Here is a 25236-nt window from a genome sequence, read left to right as displayed (position 1 = left end):
TCCCCTCTTCTCTGAAGGTAGCTCATGTTGTTCCAATTTTCAAAGGGGGAGATAAGTCACTCCCCAGTAACTACAGGCCAATTTCTCTCACTTCGAATATTGCGAAGGTGTTTGAGAAGATCATGAAGTTCAAACTTGTTGAATTTCTTGATATACATGAAGTCCTTCCTCCTAGCCAGCATGGGTTCCGAGCACATTTTAGCACGGTTACCCAACTGATTGAGCATATAGAGCAGGTTATTGAGGGACTGGAGAGCCATGAATCAGTCGATGTAGTTTATCTCAACTTTGCCAAGGCCTTTGACAAGGTAGATCATGGCCTTTTAGTTAACAGGCTCCATGAGATTGGGATCCAAGGCAAGGTTCTCAATTGGCTAAGAAGTTTCATTTGTGGTAGGAAACAATTAGTTAAGGTTGAGGGATCCCTTAGTGACATACATGATGTCAAGTCGGGTGTCCCTCAGGGCTCCATTTTGGGTCCTCTCCTTTTCATCATCTTCATTGCTCCGCTTCAGAAGCTTGGTAGTAGTAATGTCAGTATCTCTTCTTATGCTGATGATACAAAATTGGTATTTGGTAGGAATGGTCAGAACTCTGGTTGTCTGTTAGAGGTCCTAGACCAATTATACTCCTGGGTTGCTACGAATAACATGGCCTTGAATGGAATGAAATTCCGCTCAATGACCTTTGGGTCGACTCCATTAGACACTCCACTATTAGATGATGAAGGTAAGGACATTGAGCAGGTCTCATCCATGAAGGATATAGGTGTAGTCCTCCAAGATAATGGAAAGTTCGATGAGCATGTCCAATTGAAAGTTGGTAAAGCTTTTCAAACATGTGGTTGGATATATCGCACGTTTAAGTCCAGAGATAGTGTCACGATGCTAACTCAGTTCAAGTCGATTGTTTAGCCGCATCTTGAATATGCCTCTCGCATTTGGGCTCCAATTAGTTCAGCAGGTTTGCAAAAGCTCGAGCAGGTCCAAAGCTGTTTTACTAAGAACTTTGAAGATATGAGAGACCTCTCGTATTGGGAGAGGTTAGAAAGGTTGGGATTGTACAGTACTCACAGAAGGTACGAAAGGTGTCTGAAATTGTACGTTTTCAAAAGCATTCATGAGCTTTGTCCCAACCTGGGATTTATGGTCAATTATAGTGACCTTAGAGGCTTAATGTGCGTTTTGAGAGCACCTTCAAGCCCTCAAGAATCCAGGCTAGTTATTACAATGAAGTCCAACTCTCTTCTTTCTCGGGCTCCTTCATTGTTCAATTTGTTGCCCTCAAATAGCCGTAGGGTTTATGTAGGCGTTGATCCAGTGGCAGGATTCAAGTCAGACTTGGCCAATTTTTGACTAAAATTCCTGATATCAACCTTATATTCAAGGATTAGCCAGATCAGCCAACTCCAATTCGTTGGTCGATCAAGTAATTCTTCTCGTCTTGAACTGCTGGGATTCCAATCCCGGTAGCGGTAAGGAAGTCCGCAAAAATAAAAAAAAATATATAATAATTATTATTAAAATTGAATATTTTTGCCCTCTCTACTTTTGACTGAGGTAAATCTTAACAGCTTTTCCAAGTATTTACGATTGTGCCTATCAATTGACTGCCAAACGGATTTCGGGATCTCGCTTTTTGAATAAAATTCCATTAAAAAATAAACAAGAAATTGAAGGAGCTTCGTTTATTATGCGAAAATGTACCTCATAACGACAAACTTCAGCACAACTGATTGACCCAAAAAATGCCCTGAACCACGACAATGTCATTGCTCGGATCATGAACATATTTTTCGGGTCCAAATGTCACGTCCATGCAACTCGTCTCCCACGATTCTTCCAGGATCAAGATGAAAATAGATTTAGCCTCCAAATCGAACCTTTGAGATTGAGCATCACAATTGGTCAACAACATATGCTTGGGAATACTGGTCCTAGGTTCGAAATGAAGTAACACAGATTGAATATCTGGAACAAAATTTGATTGGATGAATTAGTTAGAAATTGATGCAGCGAAATAGGCTCTCTGATTCCTTTCAAAATCAAGGTCCAATTCGGTCAGGAATACCGCTTTCTCCTTAAGCACTCCTTTTAGAAATTGGTGACTACTAGTGACTACTGATCGTAAGCTTTATATCAATTGATAATAATTCAAATATACCGGCAATGCATAGCTTCTTCACAATTGTGAGAACGTGCTTGAAATCTCCCTCAATGCCAAGTTGTGGATTTTTTGTCAAGTTTTTCTACTAAACGAATCATTTTGAACTTCCAAACATACATTACTTTTTTCCCTTTGTTTTGTTTGTTACGGAGTTAGATGGCAGCTCTCTCGCTCGGCCTGCTATCTGATTGATGGGTGTCCCCTAATCGGGGGATTTTCAAGCTTCGTCGTCACAGTCAACATTGGTTATTACCTCACCCTCGGGAATGACCGCAAGTTCGCCCATTTAAGGTGTTATAACAAATAATCATGCTGCAATTTAAATACCGCAAAGAAGCTTGGCCTTGGCCTTGGCCTCTCTGGGATCGAACTAGGACTCGCCAATTGGAAAGCGGATACTCTACCGATACGGTGACCCGACAAGCCTACGTTTATCCATTTTTAACCTGCTATTGTTTTGCCTTCTCAGAAGCTCAATGACCATTAAGTAGGAATTTGCAAGACCTCATTCCTTTGTTTCGATAAGGATGGCCTTTTTATGCAAGCGAAATGCATATTTTCCTGTTGTTGGTAGTAAATGACATTGCATAGAAAAGGAAAGACCATCAGGACTGCTTTGTTTACCTGTTACTTCATGTGACAAGGCCTTATCTTTGTTAATTCTAAAGAGAAGGTAAAGGATTGCGTGAGCTGTCTGACCATAAATCGTCCCCGACTAGAGCCTACTTTTTTCGCATAAGACAGCAAGAGTAAGTTGAAGAATTATTATTTGTACCTTGGACAGATCCTCCAAGGTCGAATCGGATAGATGTTTGTGGCAAGGCCAATCCAGTGAAAAGTTTATCATCCAACATCATGTCACAATCGAAACCTTGGCATGAAGCTGGATGATCAATCTCCGAGGTAGCCGTGCCTTTGCCTTTGCCTTTGCCTTTGCCTTTGCCTTTGGCCTTTCCCATGTCATTGCAAGATAGATCTGTAAAAGAAATTGGACATACCTCTAGTATGGAAATGATCAATTGCTTTTCGCTCACGTTCATTTGTAACGAATTCCTGGAATTTGGCCGTTCCCGCGCATTGGTCAAAAACAGAAATCGATTGAATGGATCCTGATTTGAGCATATTTCTAAACTGTATGAAGGAGAACACAAAACTTCCGATTAGTAGAACCCTTAAATCAACTTGTCTATTTCTGAACAAACTTCCGTAGGGGACTGTCTCCATCCACTCGGTTCTTACTTGGAAAGCAAACGATTTTTCCAATCGAATTGACGTTGATGCCATATAAAGGTGCTTATTTCCTTCCAAATGGAAATGATTCAGCAGATATGGGGTGTTGGTGGCTCCAGAAGGCTTCTTGGCTTTCATTGAGGGTCCTTTAGGGCTCCGTTTTGGTCTTGACGATTGGGAACTTAGCTCTTTTTGTAATCGAAGTTCAATCACATCTGGAAATCCTCCATTGATTTCGATCATCAAAGCGTCTGAAGATCAGGAGGGATGTTCGTTCCTTTATTGTATCATATTAACTCAATCAAGTAACGAACAAAAACCTACCAAAATTTTTCTTTTGATGCACTTCAATATGAATGTATTGACCAGATTCCATGTTTAGGCCAGCGAATCTATTTGATTGACACTCGACGATAATATGCTCCTCTAGATTGTCCAATTGATTGCAAGATTTAATGTTGAGATCAACGATTTCGGTTTCGACTTGGGAACAAACAAAAGGATATTCCGGCTCTAAACCGAGAACAAACGAAGAATTTCTTGCAGCTTTTGTTGTGAGAAGACTTTTATCAGTCGATAAAGTCTGTACAGTTTTTTCTATTTGAGTGCTACTCAGAGTTGAAGGCACTGAATCAACTATCGTTGTTGAAGTTGGTCTTGTTGTTATTGTTGTTGTAGCTTGGTGACCGGTACTGTCCGTTGAAGTTTGAGCTATATCTCTACTGTCAGAAGTACTAGTACCAATGGAGTTATCAAAAGTGGAGGACAAGTCAGGTGAGGCTGGCGGAAGTTCTCTAATTACTTCATCTTCCGTGATTGTCGTTGGATTGCTGGAGGAAGGAAAAGGGACATTTTCAATATACATTTCATCTTCATACTTTTCTTTTATAATTATATTATGTATGGATTTATTGGTTGGGTGTCTTAGGGGTTTGTGTAAAAAACACATTTTTGCATTCAATATAGCGCCAGTATCTCTTCAGATGGTGATGAATGATAATCTAATGCAAATAAATTGGCAAAAATACAAAAAATAGGTTAAAAAAATGCAAAAAATGCAGCCATTTTGAGCTCAATTACTCTTGTCAAGAAAGGCAGTAGCAAAATAATGAAGGAACAAAATGACATTAAAGCACAGCACTCTACTGAATGATTATAACAGGCCTCATACTTAACGTGCGCCACGCACCCTTAAGGATTAAAGCATGCACGGTTACTAAACACACTTAGAATACTGAGTGTGCTTCGAAAAAAGCAGCAGAAGCAAGCAAACCATAGGAATGGAAATAGATCCTTCTTTCATTAGATAGTTTTGGCCTTGCACTTTGGCCATAAGCATTTGGAGCAATTTATTTTTTAAAGCTGAGGAGCCGCAATCTTGAATGGTTGTTCTGTCCAAAAAGCAAGATGATTACGCTATTTAGGAAAGAACTTATTTGAAGCAAAAAAAACAGATGTCATGAAATTGTGGAGTAGGTTTTGTCCTTCATATTTTTGGTATTGTGAAATTTTCAATATTCTCATGAAAAAACTCGATTTTTTAACCAAAATGTTAGAAAAGGCAAAAAGGCAGAATACACAATGTAATGCACATAATGCAAAAAGATAGGAAAAAAGTGCAAAATAATGCATTTGGAGGTTTTGCATAGCCCTGGGGATGAAAATCAATTGGTTTGTGACAGTAATTGTCAAGACTCCAGGAATTTTGCAGATGCAGAGGACCTACATTGAATCTAGTGTGGGGTAGCTGAGGATAATATGGCCTTGAATGGAATACATTCCACTCAGTGACCTTTGGGTCAAGACCATTGAACACTCCACTCGAACATAATGGAGCTCATGATATTAAGCAGGTTTTGTCCATGAAAGGTTTTGGTGTGGTCCGCCAAAGTAATAGAAAGTTCGAGGGCCATATCAAATTGCAGGTGCGCCGAGATCCAAGCTAGTTAAACAATGAAATCCTCTCTTTTTTCTCGGGCTCCTTCATCGTTCGATTTACTACTCTCTAACATTCATATAGAATACATATATCTTATTGATCTGGTAGTCATATTTGGACATTTTTTTATAAGCAATCCAAATCAACCCTAGATTCAAGGGTTGGCCCGATCTGCTAAGTTCTACTCCTCGGTAGACCAAAAATCGTAAAAAAAAACTTCAGTGGTAACAAACAGACGAAGTATAATCTTTTTTTTATAGCACCGGTAATTACGTTACTTGCAGTTGTTAGTAAAGCCTGTGAAAACCCACACACCTTGAGCGGATGGAGGCTGCATTTGTCGTTGACTTGTCGCTGAATTGTCGAATGACTTCAAAGATCAAACACCATTAATGTTATTTTTATATTGGAGGCTACAATTGGAATGGTTTGAAGCTGAAGCAAAGCAAACGAGATCAGTCGATTAGAGGGTACCAACATGATTTGGAAGATGTGTTTTACGTTGCGCTTTCTTTATATAAAAAAATGTTTTTCTTGAACAAACTGGCCAAGTGTAGGATATTTGTAAGCACCCTGTGGGGTGCTAAGAATGGCAAACAAAGAACACGGAGTTTATTTTGGTTCAATCTTTTTCCTCTCCTATCGAAGATCCCAATTAGGCACTCGAAATGAGATTTGCTGCTTTGATTTCGTAATAACTGAATAAATTGGTATGGAAAAAAGAACGCTTTAAGAACTTGTGTATTGTGATTTTGACAAACGGTGTGGGTTCATGCATTATGAATTGGGTCCATTTCTTGCCAGTTCCCTCCTTGGGTAAACGAAGTTCGTTCGTATATTACCTTGAATGACGGTTAAGGTTGGCGAAAACCATTAGATTTCCAGGATTGGCCCCGGGCCTAAGAACGCCCAATGAGCAAACTTGGTTGTGCCAACTGAAGCCCAAGCATTCTTGAACTTCTTGCTTGGCGCAAAAAACGGCACACTGATTCAACGTCTTGGCCGAAAACACATCCCGGGTTTTAATGAAGGCTTTAGCTTCAAAAAAAGATGGGGCATAATGCTCAATCTGTTGGATAGCCAAGCTTGATCCTGAAGAGTCAAATGTCTTCTGTTAACCCAGTTACATTAAAAGTCTCTTAATGTAGGTGTATAGTAGATCAAATGTAATCATTAGGGGTCGGAAGGATATTTTTTCGGTTATTCTAAGTTTTCAACTATTTCGGTCATTTTGGGGCAAAGCAAACTTTTTCACGAATTTTTTAACCATGGAATAACATAAAAACGAGGATTTTCGGGGAAATTCAAGGATTTTGGCCATCTTTTAAGGGAAATTTAGGCGAAATAAAGAAAGGAAGTTTAGGTCTACCTTGAATGTCAAAGTTTGTCCCCGCCTTTTGGTGTCCATTCTCAAACCATTGGTGAGTTGAGAACTTTATGCAAGAACGGTGAATCTGTTTACAACAGATCAGACCAAGGACAAAGATGTGGGGTTACGAGAGTCAGTCTTTACCGGTAGATGGCCAACAGTCAGATTTCCTTTCAACAGCCAATTTCCTTTCGACAAAAATTGGATCATTCAGAGCTCAATGTTAAGTTTTTTGATAGCCCTTTTAAGGGAAATGATGTCTTTCATTGAGGAGTCTTCATACAAATTTAAGCTTTTACTGATGTGAAGGCAAGACTCAATTCAAAGAGCAAGAACATCTTGAAAAATAATAATCAGCCAAATTTAACCCTAAAACAGCATCTTTATACTTGAATAACTGAACAAAAACACATTTTTCCTCTTTTTACGTTTTCGGAACTTATTTTGGCGGATTTTTATAACCTAAAAACTACTGTTTTGACCAAAAGAGCAAACTATTTTTCCGACCCTTAGAAATCATACATGATTGAAAGCTTAAACATTTCAACATGCAGGAATAAGGCCATGTGTAAACGTCCCTTCTAGCTCCTTTACCCGAATTTGATTATTGCTCTCTTTGTATTTTCATACCTACACCCTTTTATTTGATTATTATGAAGTGAAGAGGGTTCTTGATTGCGACACAGAGCATATTCTAAAGCAAAACACATGGGTAGTAATATCAAAATCTATTCATTCTTCACCTTACCTGAAAGAAGAAACACATGGACCCAACACATAAAAGTACAGAACATGGTGAGTTATTAAGAAAGCTCTGACTTGTCACAGGAGTCTGAGTGACTAAGTGAATCGACACCTTAACTAGGTTCCAACAAATTATCGGTCCTTACTTTGATTGAAAAATGGGAGTGCTTGCCTTGCTGATTGAGCCTTTTGTGTTCCACAGTTCGAACATTAATCTTGAATCAATTGGGAAAGTCGTACGTCTTAAAACTCGTTTGAAGAATGTCAAAGCGCTTAAAAATAAACCAAGAGAACGTATGTTTTTCAAAACCATAATTTGTGGTTTCAAAACGTTTTGGAGCGTGGGCTAATATCGATGCTGAAATACCAGCTGTTTTTAACTTACATCTCGTTCTTGCCAGTCTGCTTAATCTGTGTTTTCGACATTTTTCTTTTGGAAACACATCAAGTACTTTAGTATTTTGATGATATGAATGATAAAGGAAAATATAAGGTTTAGTGGTTTTTTCTTTTGGTAGAAAACAGTAATTCGTTATTGGTTGCGTTGCTTTTGTTTAAGTTCCGAATGAGCTGAGGCGAAAACTGGAAAACGTCAATTGATCCTGAGCAGAAACTGGGATGAGGAAATATTTCAATATATGTAGATCGTTGATTGGAGAGTTACTCTAGCTGTCCTAGCAAAGAAAATCGGATGTCCTTTCTGTTGTGGCTATTGTTGCTAAGTTTTAATCTGATCCCAAACAAGTGTATGGGAAAGCCGGCAATTGAATTTTGCCGTACGTTAAAGGACCGTTGCATCTTAGCATTCATTACTTCCATTCCAAGTGTTGAATTAGTCGGCTGTTCAGACTCCGATTGGGTGACCGATGTTGAAGACAGACGATCAATATCAGGTTAAACGTTCCATGTGCCTGCTTGACCAGTGACGTGAAAAAGTAAAAAGCAGCAAGCTGAATACTTGACTTTGTCTAGTGCGTTCTCATATTGCTTTCAATAACCATGGAAGCTTTATTGAAGGGACTTTCTGAAGGGGCCAGGAATTGTCTTGAAATGGTATTGGATGGGAAAACTCTATCCTCCATTGATAAACCTTTATTATAGAAGCCTTGATAGCTTGGGTTGGACACACCCAGCCACTACTTGATTGTGGGATGAACCAGTCAAGTGAAGGCAAAACAGACACAAGCACTCACACTCTTGATTTGTTAGATCCGTCTCCTGTATAGTAGAGAATGTTCTCAAGATTTGCGATGTTGTTAAACGACAAGGATGCAAAAAAGCATGGAAACATTATAACAGAAAAACAAGAATGTCAGACCGTAGCAAGTCTATTGCGGAACAACTTGATTATGAAAGTTGAGTTTTTCAAGTTTCTTGAAAGTAATAGTAAGTCAATTCTTCCCAAATCACCCATCCAACTCATGACTATTTACCCCAAAAATCATGAAAACTCGTCAAGATGTGCCTGATTTTTAACAAAGAAATTCATTTCTCAAGCAAAACTTTGAAATAAGTGTCTTAAAAAATTGCAATGATAAAAGAGGATATTTAAGATGGATGCAATACAAGAGCAGTTGGTTGGTAATATGTCTACAAACTATTATTTCTGACCTACTGAGAACATTCTTCAAAAGAAAATCAGGCAGTACAATTTCACATTTTTCCTAAAGTTGACCAGAATTCTTGAAAAAATGTCGTGAATTTTCACAAATATTAGCACACGGTGTTACTCACAATACTGATAAAGATTTTTTCAAATGCCAAGACTTATAATAATGATTTTCGTTGTTTTTGAAACAAAAGGAACATTTTTTGTAAAATATCATTTTGGATTCTAGCTCAGATTAGAATATTAATAGAGTTTTAAAAGATTGCATTTTCATCGAATTTGACAGTAAATTGCTCCGGTTATAGCTTAAAGAAATTGCCAAGAAATATAATAAGCTTTTTCTATGCCTAAAATATAAATGAAAATTTTTCTCTTTTTTGAAGCAGGTAGAAAAGCCCAAATATAGTTTGCAATATAACTTAAAACTTACTTAATGTCAATATTTCACAATTTTGATGCCATACTTGTCAATCGCAACTTCAATGAAGCTTAATCTTGAATTTTAACAAAATTCTATTAACGTTCAATAAAAACATCGCTAGTACGTAGAAATTAAATTAGCAAAAAGTGACAATTTGGAAAATTAAACTGTCACAGGTATCGTTCAAATATTTTAGGAACACGATAGGATATTGTAGCTTTTGGCACTTAAGTAAAATGAAAGGCAATTTTGCATGTTTTGCAAGTTTTAAGCGACATTTTTTGCTACTTTTTGCTTTTAAAGAAATCTTCAAGAAAATGGCGAAATATCATATCTTGTCGTGTCATTGAAAAACACAATCATATTCCTTGGAATAACTGGAAACATATTTAGGCCATTTTTCGATCTTTTAAGGCGTAAAAACGAAACCTTTAAGTTGTAATATCTAGGCATCTGCGGAATAGAAGTTTTTGAAATTTTACGTCAAATACATAACTAAGAGTATGTTTAATACTGATTGATTACGTTTTTGACAACGGTGCATTTTAATGCACTTTAAGTGATTTAACACAACTTATCAGAGCTACTTTTAAACATGTGTATTTCACAAAAGTTGTTCCTTTTGTCTCTTTGAGAAAGAACAACATATCTAGATGTCTTGGTGTTTGAGCAAACACTTAACCAGAAAATATAACCACCCGTGAGCATTTTTGCTGATAAGGCTGAAATTGCATAAAGTTTTGACCGGCCTTAGTCATCCATTCCCTTAACCTCTCTCTACCAAATCATGTAGCCCACCCCTGCTCTGGACGGCATGAGCCCAACGCATCTTTTAGATCGCAAGAGTTCCTCCACCTCCTATTTTACCTTCCCCTTGTCTTATTTCCAAAATAGACGGCACAAAGATTAAGGTTCTCGATCAACTAGCTTTACAATAGATAGCAGGCAAATCTCGTTCATTTCCATGACAGAAGCTTGGCTTTGACCTGGAGTTTTGACCTAGCCATGGTTGGTTTCAATTTTGTTCAATGTGATGAGTACGCCCTGACAATCCTATTTGCCAGCAAGGGGGGGGATATATAATATAAATAACCTGCACTTTAGCCATAAAAAAATGTCTAATGGAGAAGTAAAAGTCTTATTTGTCACGTTCAAGGACTTGATCTGTCTTTCTGCCAATGCTTTCTGGGAGGATTAAGGCCCCCATTGAGAATGACCACTTGAAAAAGGAGAGTAGAGTGGTTCACGAGGTCAGGTCAAATCCGAAACCATTTTTCTCTTATGCAAACTCAAAGAGAAAGATGAAACACCTTGTTGGGCCTTTTGAGGTTGATGGGGAAGCCATTAGCAATGTAAAGCCTATGGCTAACCAAGGAGACCTTTAAGTAGAGGAGTGGATATCAGCGAAGCTAGGCCGATTTTTCTTTTCGTCACAACTCGTTGACCAAGTCATAAATAGAAACAGGCAGTAAAGAACTGGTATTTGAGACCAAACTGTACATCTTTTATTGTATTCCTAATTATCTATTCTTAAAACTCTAGACTTTTTACTACATAAACCAGAAGCTTTCTATATTTTCATTTAAAGAACAATAACTCAACAGTTTGTCATAAGAACACGACTTATTTTCTTTTAAATAACTTTTTCAAAATGTATGACAGCATCCTTTGTGACTTTTGGGTGCTGCCGACACATCAGGCAGGAAATACTCTAGACCTTATACTCACCAACGTGCCTGAAAGGGTAAACTATGTGAGTCTACGGGAGGACATATCTCTTAGTGATCACTACCCCATAGAAATTGGGGTTGGTGAAGAGTAGGAATTTTGGCAAAACATCTGAGATCGTTTACGATTACTCCCGAGCAAAGTTTATTTTTTTATGATTGGACATGATTGGGACATGTTGTCTCAACCATGCTCAGTCAACCAAGCATGGATAATCCTGAAGCACATTCTTCTGAATGGGATGGATGGATACATCCCCAAGAGACTAAGACGTGAGCTCAACAGACCATTGTGGTTAAAAAGTTATCTTCTTAAGGAGATCCGGAAGAAAGGAAGAAAATGGAAGACTGCTAAGCGCACTGGTCTCATCAAAGACAAAGAAGAATTTTAACGAATGAAAAAGCATGTTCAAAGTCAGGTGAGGCAAGCAAAGATAGACTATGAGGAGGCTTTGTAGAGGCGGGCGAACCTAAGATCATTCTACGGATATGCTTGGGGGAATTCGAGAGCCACCGAACATATTGGACCATTGCTATATAACGCTGGAATGGTGCGTAGCGATCCCCATGAAATGATTTCACTTTTGCGGGATCATTTTACTGTGGCATCCACCTCATCAGGCCAGGGAGATGGAGATAGAATGCCTGTTTCCTCACATGCTTTCCCTACGCTCGGTCAAATGGTATTTTCGACAGATGCCATTTTCAAGAAAATCACGCGACTGCCTAAGTCGACGTCAGCGGGCCCTGATGGAGTTCCTCTCGCGGTACTAAAGGGGCTTGGACGCTTCATATCAAAACCTTTGGGTTTGTTGCTCAACGCCTCCTTGAGGACTGGTATGGTACCACAAGAATGGAAGTTGGCCGATGAGTATCCATTGTTCAAGGGGGGTGACGCCCGTTGCCTCAAAAATTACAGGCCTATATCCCTTACCTCTTCCATATGCAAATTAATGGAAGGTTTGCTCAAGGACTATATTGGCCAATACTTGGATATGAACAATCTACATGACCCGTCGCAACACGGGTTTAGATCTGGCCGATCGTATGAAACAAACCACTTGAGCCATCATGATTCTGTGAGTAGAGCCATGGACCGTGGACAGGCATTGGACACCGTTTATGTCGATCTGTCCAAGGCGTTTGACTGCGTTGCCCATGGGATCCTTATGGAAAGAGTGGCTTTGATCGGAATTGGGATGGAATGTGGTGCGTGGATCACAGATTGGCTGAAAAGTCGATATCTTATTCTGAATGGTCTGTCGTCTGAGTGGGCACCAGTAACTGTGGGAGTTCCACAAGGCAGTGTATTGGGACTGCTTCTCTTCTCTTTTTTTGTGAGTGATTTGCAATCTTCGGATGACAGGGTTCGGGTTCTGAAGTTTGCAGAGGATTCAAAGATTTTCCGAACAGTCCAGAATGAGGATGACAGAGTGCTTTTCCAGAAAGGAATTGACAGGTTTGGCTCTTGGGCTGAAAGAAATGGTATGGTTTTCAATCCGTCAAAATCAAAGGTGGTACGTTTTGGAAGGTCTTCCACCCCATGTCAGTATGAAATGGGTGGGGTTCCTTTTGAAGTCGTCAAGACTAACAAGGACTTAGGAGTATTCGTGGACCGGGATTTAAAATTTGCCAAACATGGTGCCCAAGTTGTAGCCCAGGCAAATCATGCGATCCGCACCATTAAGCAAAAATTTATCACCAGAGATCCATGCCTACTGCTCCGACTCTTCGAAGTCTATGTGCGACTTAAGTTGGAATTGTGCACTCAGGTATGGAACCCAGGATTCAAAAAAGACATTCGAATAGTGGAGTCACTACAACGTTGGTTTACAAAGACGTTGCGAGGATTGGGAGACCTTAACTGTAGGTCCTACGCTGAGAGACTTGAACATTGCGGTTTGATCAGCTTGAGACTTCGTCGGCTACAGTTTGATTTGCTGTTGACGTGGAAGTTCTTTAACAATCGGGTGGATGAGGGACATGAAAACGTTTTGGAATCGGACCAGTTCGAGTATTTTGAAACCTCTCATAATACCAGATCATCAAGTGAAAGACATCTACGTCAACCGGCTTTTAAAAGACGGGCCCGTGAGAACTCGTTTTTCGTGCGAGTAATTAAGTATTGGAATTCTTTACCACTTCATATTAGGTGCTCTGAATCAGTGCGAAACTTTAAGGCCTCTCTCTCCGTCATTCTGAAGGACCTTCTATCATTTAGTGGAGGGATTATTTGTATGATTGTTTTCGCTTGGCGTTCGCTTTGATCTTACTTATATTTTCTAATCTTACTTATATTTTCTTTCCCATACTCTATATATTCATTGCCAGATGATTTGAGTGGAATAAACAATCAACAATATTGATCGTTTTCTGCAATCCATACTTGACCAAGGACACTAGAGCAAGGAAGCGACACTTTTTGCGATCACCAAACCTTTCCCACCAACTTAGGCCTAAACCAATGATGCTGAATTTTTGTAATTTCTATTATTGGCATATATACTATTGTTCAAAGAGTGTGGCTAATATAATATTTGTAACCATTGATGGCAGGTGCTTCAAATAAGACGTTTAGATACAATTACTCTAAAATAATACTAAGGTATTCTTGGTAAAGCAAGAATTTGCTCTAAACACAATCATTCAATATGCTTTTGCCAATAATATTGTTTGAAGGAAATTGTTTCATGAACATCTTGACCAACTTTCAAGTAATTTGGTGCCCTTGTTATGATTCCATGGTTCTCAATTAGGGAATGATCCCCAAACCTAAAATAGACATATTTTAGCTCTGAGCTACATATTGCTCTTTAAAATCATTTGAATGTTTTAAAATCATGGAAGGATACCTTTCAACCAATATGATACCTTTTTTAATTGACCATTTTAGATCCTCTTGGTAAAAAACCGTTTTAGAGTCTAAAACTCAAATCTAGTGGGCTGGACTTTGGTCTTACTCTGTGTGCCTTAAAAAAGCCAGCTTTTTATTTAAAATTCCTAATAAGTAGAAATTTAAGCTCTACTCAAAAGCAACTCTTCTATTTTTCACCAATGCCTGATATTTTTTGGTAAATTTGTGGATTGAAACAAGATGATCAATTGTCCATTTTATGTTAATATTTATACATGACCTTTTTTGCCCATTTCATGCATTTCTTTTCTTAATTGTCAGTGTAAGTTCCTCATGAATTGAATTTGTTCATTTTCCTTCTGTCAATGTTTTTGAGCTCCTTTGTCCAATATTTTACTGTTTCTAACGACAATTTGCTTGTTTTTTTATGTACTTGATGTTCATGGTTATTTCATTCATTCTTTTGACTTTTAAAGTTGATTTAGAAATATTTGGTATTTGAACAGAGTTGTATATCAATGGGATAATTATTTACTAAAAAATACACATGTAGCATGGGCAATCTTGTTTTGTTTATACTAAAGCAATGGCCTAAGTTGGCGGACAAAGGAAAGCCGTGACGTTTCCTTTCTTTAGTGTCCCTGACTTGACCAACCATACGTTCAGGAGTGTCCTAAAGCCGTCCGATTCTAATTCATTATTGGACTAAATATCTTATCAAACATGAGCTGAAAACAGTGTCAAATGCTTTCAGATCTAATCGGGGCTGATGGGCCCTCGATCACAATTTTCCCCAATCAATTCGATTTGATCTCAATTGTGGCTAGTTATGGAACCGCATGTGCTTTATTGATCCGTCGAGATGGAAGTTGACAAAAAGTTGAAAACCAAACGTCGTAGAACAATCTAAAACGGCTTTGTAAATATTTTTTTCTTCTTGCAATGCAAAATTGAAAGCAAGGAAGAGGAAAATGAACTGGGGGAAACGAATGGAACAGTGCTTTCTCGACTTTTGCAAGAAAACTTAGATTATGATAAAAGGCGAGGGTAAAGAACTCTGCCGGTCCATTGACTGGGCCAAGCGGAAAGATGGTACAGAATCTAGACTCTATTTTTCCAAGATCTCCTTGATTTTCCGAAATAAAATTGATAGCAACCCACAGTTTTGTCGTACCAGATCTTGATAGAATGTTCATGCGGGATGAGTGTCTGTGTAAGGGCTTTTTTAGCTTTTACATCTCCCATCTCTTTTGACATAATAATCCATCATAGTCGAAAGATATGTATCAAAATTCTAAAAAGATTCGTGTGAATAAATCAAGAATGGTATTACTGATGGCACATTGTCTGTTACAGTTATAAAAAATGACAGCGAGTTCTGAAGTTGTGGTGGTACTGTGCGAGGAGACTATAACTCATTTTCTATCTATTATAGAAAATTATTATTTGAAAATTTACTTTTGAATTTGACACTTTTTGGGAAATTTTGAAGTAAAATGAATATTTACAAAGGGTTATTATAATTTGCATTTTCAGGCTTTAAATGTGTGACAAGTGACAACATACAGAAATGAGTCATCACTCATCACTTCTAATGAATTTTATTGATCACAAAATTAATGTTTCGAGGTCACTTAAAGTCAGCTCTTTTATAAAATTAGGAAAAATGACTCACTCATGAGTAAAGCTAAAGCCTTTGCATTAAAGTAAGTTGTATGTTCTTCTCCTTGCTCTTTATTTTTCGAGAACAAGGTGACGTCAGAGCTGACAGCAATAGTGTTCTATCTCTGTTTTTGTGTTCCTTGAATCTGCCAAAGTATCAAAGAAATAATATACTCAAACTAAAAGCATGTTTATTCACCATCTAGTTTCGACGACCTTTTGCCACTAATCTGGTTCTCAACAATGATTACCAACCCAGTATATACCCTGAACCACCATGATATCTCTGCCCGAGTCGTGAACATATTTATCCGGTCCAAAGGTCACGTTCATGCATTTGGTTCTCCAAGAGTTTCCCAAGTTTAAGAAAAAGATGGATTGGTCCTCTAAATCGAAACTTCGGGATTCAGCATCACAATTCGTCACCAAAATGTGCCGTGGAACGCTGGTGGTGGGATCGAAGTGTACTAATACAGAACGCACATCTGAAAAAAGTAGTATGTTATGGTAAGTATTAAGTTGCCAAATAGAAGAGGTGCCGTACCCTATAGCTTGCCATAATCTCCTGAGTATTTCTACGCAGCGATCTGGTTTGGTTTGGTGTTCAGTTTTTACGCTATATTTTTCTAATAATAGCAAATCTTGTTATGACCACACCGAACGAAATGGCATCATATTTACGGTATGCAAACCATCGTTCTGAGGTAAAACATGCATCCGCAAGGTCGAGGAGAAGGTTTCCATGAGGAAATGCAATTCTGTTTTTAAACTTTACGCAAGATGATAACTAAAGAGTCGTTATAACTGACTTTTCTCTAATATTCTGGGTTAACGGTTTTTTGAACGTGTTTTCTCTTTCAAATGCTTTCAAAACTAAGGGCATACTACATTGTTTGAGAAATATTTCTTATCATTGGAAATTACCTTTGTTAGAGCTTCCAAAGGTGAACTGAACTGACGTTTGAGGCAATGTAAATCCAGTGATGAGTTTGTCATCTAACATCGCTGAGCAATCCAAACTTTGGCACGAGATTGTACCATCAACGCCTTCAATTTTGTCGCTGTTGTTGCAATCAAAAACTGTCATGAATAATGGAAATAAAATCAAGAAGTCACGACCTAAATGAGCTTCAAGATTAAGTATTTTCCCTTACAAGTGTCTTCAATGTAGTTATCAAATTCGGCCTTTTTTGTGCATTTATCTATGAATTGTATAGATACAATTGTCCCTGGCTTGTCCATGTTGCCAAACTAAAGTAGGAAAGAACAGAGGTAATTACACATTATATTGCATTGGACTGGTGGCAATTACTTGGCACAGTGGTAAAAATACCCTTTAAAGTTTTGATGGAAATTCTCAAGCACATCTTGGCATTTTTCTCCCTCAGAAAATTATGGGGAACAATTTTGATTTTATTGGTTTGTGAAATTCTAGCCCAAATAAAAAACTTACATACCCTAAAAACATTATAAAAACTAAGATTTTCAAAAACCTACCCAATGTAAGTTGGGAACACATTTAGTTAGCTCTTGAATATAAATTATGATATCATCTGTTTCACCGCTTCTTAGTTACATGGAATTTAGTGGTCCAAATTTCATCGTTTTTAGCCCCAAAATGCCCCGGTTATATGTTAATTCAATTTCCGACAGAATTAATATCGATTTTCAATATCACAAATACAAAAGATTATTTTTCGTTTTGTTGCAGTCTCACAATAGCTTAAAATGCTATATAATGTCACTTAAAACACACTAAAAGTGTAATCTTTGAAAATGTGTTTTTAAAATCATCATGTGTTCACTTAGTTATGCATTCACTTGAATTCTGAAGACGGTACATACAACAGACAATGTTATAGATTTTGTCGTTTCTTGAAGACTTTGTTAAAATTGATTCTTTAAGGCTTCATTGATATTTGTGAAATTTTCAAGTGACCATTCATCTTAATGTACCTTGGATGCTTTTAAAATATTTTTTAAAAAATCTGCTTTTTTGAGGGTTTTAGATATGGTTGTACAGGGTTTTAAGTTAATTTGAAATTATGCAAGAAACGAAAAATAATCTCTTGTATTTGTGATATGGAAAATCGATATTAATTCTTTGGGAAATTGAATCAACATATAACCGGGGCAGTTTGGGGCTTAAAACGATGAAACTTGGACCACTAAATCCGATGTAACTAAGTAGCTGTGAAATAGATGATATCGTAAATTACATTCAAGAGCTAACTAAGTGTGCTTCTAATTTACATTGAGTAAGTTTTTGAAAATCTTAGTTTTTATAATGTTTTTAGGTATGTAAGTTTTTTATGTGGACTAGAATTCCATAAAACAATAAAATTAAAGTTGTTCCCTATGACTTTTTGAGGTAGAAAAATGCCAATTTGTGTTTGGGATTATCTCTGGAAACTTGATAGGGCTTTTTGAACACCGTGTTGGTCGTTCTGGATGTTGTTATTTAAGGAAGACTCACATGGAGCATAATACATTTGTTAATTCGTAATGTGACAAGTTGGAACCATTACGGATAAATTTATCATTACTAAAGCAACATCTTTAAGAAGAAGCTCTTTTTAAGACGGAGTCGTCTAGTTTGAAGGAAGACACTTCCTTACTTGTAAGGCGAAAGATTCCCCCACTTGGAAAGAGTCAGACCCAATATAAATATGTTTCTTCCCCTCGAGTTGGTGGCGATTCATTGAATAAAGGCCTGACTCCAATGTCTCAACGAGCTCGTCTGATGTTATCTCCGTTGATCCTTTTGACTCCGACGACCCCTTTGACTCCTTTGACTTCTTCGAATCCTGTGACTCCTGTGACTCCTGTGGCTCTTCTGACTCCTTTGACTCCTTTGACTTCGACGACCCCTTTGACTCTTGTGACTCTTGTGACTCTTGTGACTCCTGTGGCTCTTTTGACTCTTTTGACTCCTTTGACTTCGACGACCCCTTTGACTCCTTTGATTCCGACGACCCTTTTGAGCTTTTAGAGCTAATGTCCGCACCCTCTTGTCTTTGCAGCTTGATCACATCGGGAAATCCTCCATCAAATTCAATCACCAATGCATCTGAAAATCACGAAATTCTTCCCTTCATCAACCCACTTTGACCTTGTTTCAATACATCTTACCAAAGTGTTTGGGTGTCCTCAACTCTATATGAATATTTTGGCCAGCTTCCACACTGAGCCCAACCAACCCTTTCGAACGGCAATCTGTGATGATGTTTTCCTCTTTGCTATCGAAATGATTGCAATATTTCATGTCGAAATCGACATACTCAGTCTCGATTTGGGAACAGACAAAAGGGTATTTCGGAACTGTAGCTAGAGCAGGCATCTCACTCTCAATTATTGTTGTCGCCTCAGAACTTTCAACAATGGGAGTTCCAAGTGGATCGATGGTTGAAGTTTGAGCGACTGTCATGGCATTTGAAGTCGTAGGAACAATGTCTGGCGTAGGGGATGTTTTCGGGGAAGTTATAAGATCTGAAGTAAGATCCTCTTCTTTTGTTGTAGCATCACTTGGTTTGGTCTTTGTAGGATCCCTTCGAAAGACCAGAAAAATTAGCTACGGTTTTAGTCAATAACTGTTCCTTTAAAGCTATAATTCTTAACCAAATGCGTCACAAAAACGTAAACATGGGTGTAGAAATGCCGAGATTTGTTTGAAAACATAATTAATAAATGAAAGGTTAACATAGAAATCGAAAAAAAAACACGATCCATATGATGAAAATAATGGAAAATGTGCTTTGCTTACCAAGGATGACGAGCAGGATTGGCAAAAACCATCAAGTTGCCTGGCTTCGCATTGGCACTAAGAACTCCCAACGAGCAAATGTGGTCGTCCCAACTAAAACCTAGGCATTTTGTATTGCCTTGCTTGGCACAAAAAACGGCACATTGATTCAAGGTCTTTGCCGAAACCACCTCCTGAGTTTTAGTGAAGGCTTTAGGTTCAAAGAATGAAGGCGAATAATGTTCCGTCCGAAAGGTTGCCAAACTTGAGCCTGAGGAAGCAAAATGAGAAGTGCTGTTTTGCATGGTGCTAAGATACGTTCTATTCGTACATTTAGGCAAGCGCTGGTACCAGCAAATAAACTTGCCTGCCAATGCCAGTGATGCAAAATTGGCGTTTCAAACTGGTTTTAGCGAAGCTGACCTTTCCTCATATAGCAATGCGAAAGAAGGGTCAGCTTCTCAAAAACGCGTTTCAAGCCCCAAACTTGCATCACTGACACTGGCATCAGCAAACAAACGAACCTGCCAGAGCTTGCCTAAACGTTCCCCTAATATTTGGATAGAATAATTTCATATTCAATGATTTTGTACTCTTAATCTAAATCAGAAAAAGATTCACATGTCACACCATACTCGATCGATCGATATTGATAAGTTGTATGGTGAGAGAGACCGGTTCGCTTCTCCACCTTGACCCGTTTTCAAGGAAACGTTTAGACGGTTTAGACCGTTTAGACGCTGAAACTATACCAATTTACGGATCCGGAGCAACAATCTATTGAGAAACAATGTCACAACTTCCTCCCCGACATTCCTTTGGGAAAGTATTAGAGACAGAACCGAATCTGATGACACTTGAGAATGCTAGGAAACGTTTTAATTGACATGAAAACTCCTTTATCATTTTAATCCTTCCAAACGAAGGGATGATTTTCAAGGTTTAGTTGATGACATTACCTTATTACCCCCAACGGCAAAAAGCGTGTCATTGGCCTTTTGGGGTGACTTGAGCCGGCAGGAATAGTTTGGGCACTCTCTTGTTTTTCACTTGTTTAGCACTATCAAGGCTTGAATCATTAATGTTATGATTTTGAACCAAAACATAGGCGCCTAGGTGCTTGCACATTTCATTAAAGTAACATCAATATCCCCAGAATCTGCTGGAATAACGGTTCAATTCCTGAGCAAATGTGCAGTCGCACACGCTCCAGTATTTGGATACTTAATTACGGACTTCTACAGATGTGGACTGCGAACGGAAGCAAAAAATTCAATCTACAAAAGGGTTCACTTTATCCCAAATAAGCACTTCATACGACTACAAGATCTTGTTGAATAGATGAACCTGGTGAGCTTTGAGCCCTTTGAGAACTATGCTTAGGGAACTGAGGAAATATCTCCAGTTATGTAGTAGACATTACATGGAATTCAATTTTTTGGCCTGCTCTTGGTGAGCTACAAAACTGTTTGACTACAGAGCTTTGAAACGAACCCCTATTTTTACTTTGATTATTTCATTATTTGTAGCTCAAAGTGGCTCAAAGCCGCTATGAACAAGAGCAGGCTGATTTGTCGAGAAGCTCGTTGATAGTCCATCTTTCTAGAAGTTTGTGACTCAATGCAGCGATCCTTGGAATAATCCAAAATTAGCTCACTTTCCGAAGGTAGAGTACCTTTCTAATTCATTGCCGTATCGACCAATTTTTCTTACTCCCAATGTGTGCAAAGCCATATTTGACAAAGTAGACTGCTGCTCAAACTTTTTGACATTGGCGTAACGGGAAATTTGTTTGTTTGGATAAAAAGTATTTTTAAAAAGGAGGGCACAGCAAGTGAGGGTAAAAGGTGTTCTGAGCAAGGTACAAACAGTGGAGTCGGGTGTACTTCAAGGCTCAATCTGGGGCCCTATCTTAATGATCGGATTTATTTCGCCTCCCTCAAACTTGTCTTTGAGCTTCACCATTCCATCTTATGCGGACGATACGAAATTAGTTTGTGATAGGAATAACGAGAATTTCTCGGAGTTATGAGCAAACCTAAGTAAAGTATATGAAAAGGGAGCAAAGAACAATATGACGTTAAACGGAGACAAATTTCAGGTCAAGACTTCTGGTAAAGATCAGGAGAATCATCCGTCATACTCCAATAGTTCTAATAAAAATATTGCAGTGTCAAGGATGTGGAAGTTATTATAAAAAACGACGGAAAAGTTACCAATTCCTCTCCTTCAAGCCCTATTTGGATCAGTATTTGTCCAAAACCCTTGACCAACCCTATGTTCAAGGCTTCTTATATCGGCTTATTCGGACATTTAGGCAAGCTCTGGTACCAAAAAACAAACTTGCCTGCCAATGCCAGTGATGCAAAATTGGCGTTTCAAGCTGGTTTTAATGAAGCTGACCATTCCTCTTATAGCAATGTAAAAGAAGGGTCAGCTTCTCAAAAACGTGTTCGAAACCCCAAACTTGCATCACTTGCATTGGTACCAACAAACAAAAGAACCTGCAAAAGCTTGCCTAAACGTCCCCATACCAACTTCAAGCTCGTTAAAGCGATGGATCTGAGGCGAGGTTTTTAAATGTTTATACCTCCGGGTTTAGGCTTGGACCATAGAAAACCATAACTAGAATACTTAGGCTCAACAAGATCTGTACCGCATGAGCATGTTTTCAGGTCAGCTGACGCTGGTGGAAAAGGGACAAAGGTATTCATGAAATCTCACTTCAGTCAAGTTGAATTTTTCTCATGAAACGTTTGTTATTCCTCTTCAATCTTAATTTCTTTTGAATCTTACAAATATACAGGTAGAAAGAGCGGTAGAATAATAAAAACATGCTTTTTGGGGCATAATACTCGTAACATGTCAAAAAAAGGTTCGGTCATTAGTAGAGCAAATCACGTACTCTATTTATTGCTCTTGTTTAGCAACGCATGTCGAAAGTGTAACAAAATGTATCCGAAATTGCAACGCAATGATGAGGCATTCGGAATTTCGTTTCAATCTCCAAACAATGTGCTTGAATGTGGGCGACATGATTGCACCTTTACGTAATCCAGCAAATTCCGACACCTCTGAAGGTCAGCCTCAACTCAGACTTGTTCCTTGCGTTTCACTTTAGCGTTTCCACCACATGGATGAAAACTTTAACTTGAGCCCCAATTTAACCTCTTCAAAATTTCCTTCTTAAAAATGTGGTTAGACAACTTACTCAAACCCGTGTGTGCTAGACGAGAGTAATTGCTTGACAAGGAGTCGTATTAGGGGCTTCTACTCTGAAGTTGGACGAGCCGTCAATGATTCAAATTTGTATCATAGTTGTCCTAAGTAGCTTGACTGCGAATGAAACATTTTGCCCACCAGCGACAGCTGAGAAGAAAACAAGCGATCGCAGCGCCTTTGATCGGTCTATATATGAAGTTATCTATGGCTTGGACCTTAACAAGAATTAGCATCTGCTTACCACTTTGGCGAGTTTGTCATACTGGTTAACGTCCAAGCCCTTAACTCCAAGGTACGAGTTTTAAAAAACAGGCCTCTGGTGACCTAATTGAGTTGAGTTTGCGACTTGGGATAGTACGAGTTAGGAATGATCAGATCAGTTGGTTTTACAACTTGAAACTTGAAAAAAAAACATATATTTGGCTGGGGGCAATGTTTACATTGATGTTTTCTGAATTAAAACTATAACATTCATGATTTAGGCCTTTGTAGTTCTACAAAGCAAAAAAACAAGGAATTGCCCAAACTATTCCTGCCAACCCAACACAGCCCAAAAGGCCAATGACACGCTTTTTGTCGCTGGCGGTAAAAGAATAATGGAATCAACTCAACCTTTAGGGTCATTCCTTATTTTGTAAAGCGAGCTTCGTTTTCTTCCCTATGCCAAGACGGGCGGAATTTTGTTTATAGAATATTCATGTCCAAGCACCTTTGAGTAACTGCAAACGATATTTATGGGGAGACTGCCTCGCGCTTGAAGGAGGTCTCAAAAGTAGTTAGCACTTTAAAACTTTGCGTTAAACTTTACCAAAGAATATTGCCAACGCAATACTTGAAATGATCCGCATGACCAGCAGTTGTAAATATTTCAAAAGACGAGAAGAAACTGTGAGTCACACAAATGGAACTAAACACTAATTACTCACAAGATTTTGTTTCTGTTTGGATTAATTACTTGACATGCTTACATGTTGATTGACTCTTTTGAGCTCTAAACGACAATCATAAATCTTCGAGGAAATATTGGGTAGGATAGCCGAGTTCCCAGTTATTCATTTTCGTAACCAAGAAGTATAATTTATCAACAAAATGAAAAATGAGCTCGGCCTTCGGTTTATTTTTATTCCCGTAATTGATCGAGGGTTTTCTTTTGGGTTATGTACGAGTATGTAGAAAGTGTATGTAAATCTTTATTTATTCAATTTTATTCACAGAGAGCACAAGGAGTTATGGAAAGGAAAGTTATGAAAATGTTGATTTCGGCAAAGCAGGTTGTGCTTTACATTAAACAGATCTTGTCAAATCTGCCCAATTATGTAAGTTTGCTGGGAGCCAAAAAATGAGACGTGATCATCACTTTCTTGAAGGGATAAAGGAAAGGACAATATGGCGTTGTAAATTCCAGAGGCCAACTCTTTAAAGTGCAGGAGTGAGTCTTAGATCGAGAAAAGGTCGGACTAAACTACAAAAGTTGGATCTTTTCTCGATCTAAGGTTCACCCCCTGGCTTTAAAAAACTGGGCTCAGGTCCGTGAAGAACAACTTGGAGCCGGACATTTACTCTAGAAAGGTGATGTTTCCAACAAGAGTGGACCCTGGTTTTACCAGCCCTATCGCGAGGGGCTCTTGACAAATAGATATCAGAAGGAGAGTACACTTCAATGTATTTGGGCTTCTCAGCTTGCAATTGATCACCAAGCCTCTCAGGACGGTGTTCCAAGAGTGGTCGAGGTGAAGGCATCCACTATCTCAGATTTCCACCAGATTTGGGGGTCAAATTTGATTTTTGAAAACCATCCAAGTTGCTTCCCAACATGACAATCCACGTTACTACATAGAGTAACAATGCTGGCTTTCATTGGCCTCCATTTTATCGCAAAGGACATTGCATGATCAGTAACCAAAGTTCCCAAGGGCATTTGCAACCCCACAATGTCCTGTAATCAGTGTTGAAGGATTATGCCTTGCTCATAATAGCTTTCGAGGCCTGCCAGACCCAATCCAGGAGCTAAAGCTGTACCATTCTATGTGTCGTGTGTTGGAGGCTAGAACTACAATAATTTGCAAAAATTAACGTAAAAAAAGATCAGCAAAAGGATGTCAAAGTGAAAATTAAGTTATTCCTTTGAAATTGTGCTAATCTTAAGTAGACTCCGACAAAATATGTTGTTTTCACGTTGAGAAGAAAGTACAGAAGTTTGGCGATTAAAATGTGCGAAAGAGCTGAACCGAGGCATTGAGAAGAAAACCGGCTAGTGCTACCCTCTCGCATTTCTGCTCGACATGCGAACAACATTTTCTGTTGGAGTCTAATCAAAGTAATGCCTGTAAGTCTGAAATTGCCTTCGTCCATCTTTTTGCCATAAAAACATGGCTTTTTATTTGAAAAAATAGAAGCCTTTAACAATGAACCTGGTCGCAGCTCAGAATTAAGAAAAATACAATTTTTGGTTTTGATGCGACATGCCCTCCCCATTGTCATCATCAACAGTTCTTGTTTAATATATTGACATTTGCAATGATAAGACGAAAGATTGCAATAATATAATTGT

At 38.4% G+C, this 25236-nt stretch overlaps 2 protein-coding genes across 2 annotated transcripts; both read right to left on the bottom strand.

The window, feature by feature from the left end:
- Positions 1-1550: 1550 nt before the first annotated feature.
- LOC131883995 (uncharacterized) lies at positions 1551-3383 on the bottom strand. The gene is made up of 3 exons (XM_059231613.1): positions 3201-3383; positions 2942-3142; positions 1551-1970 (listed from the first exon to the last, which is right to left on the bottom strand). Exons 1-3 carry the CDS (start codon positions 3286-3288, stop codon positions 1723-1725), a joined length of 537 nt encoding a protein of 178 aa, XP_059087596.1. The 5' UTR covers positions 3289-3383; the 3' UTR covers positions 1551-1722.
- A 12509-nt stretch (positions 3384-15892) lies between these two features.
- LOC131883994 (uncharacterized) lies at positions 15893-24863 on the bottom strand. Its single transcript, XM_059231612.1, has 7 exons — positions 23494-24863; positions 19485-19734; positions 18854-19269; positions 18340-18791; positions 16876-16972; positions 16646-16801; positions 15893-16206 (listed from the first exon to the last, which is right to left on the bottom strand). Exons 1-7 carry the CDS (start codon positions 23531-23533, stop codon positions 15959-15961), a joined length of 1659 nt encoding a protein of 552 aa, XP_059087595.1. The 5' UTR covers positions 23534-24863; the 3' UTR covers positions 15893-15958.
- Positions 24864-25236: the final 373 nt, after the last annotated feature.

Source organism: Tigriopus californicus, chromosome 7 (assembly GCF_007210705.1).
Source record: "Tigriopus californicus strain San Diego chromosome 7, Tcal_SD_v2.1, whole genome shotgun sequence".
In the NCBI taxonomy this organism is placed as follows: domain Eukaryota; kingdom Metazoa; phylum Arthropoda; class Copepoda; order Harpacticoida; family Harpacticidae; genus Tigriopus; species Tigriopus californicus.
The sequence above is the reverse complement of the archived record's forward strand: the minus strand, read 5'-3'. Positions and strand labels throughout refer to the sequence as shown.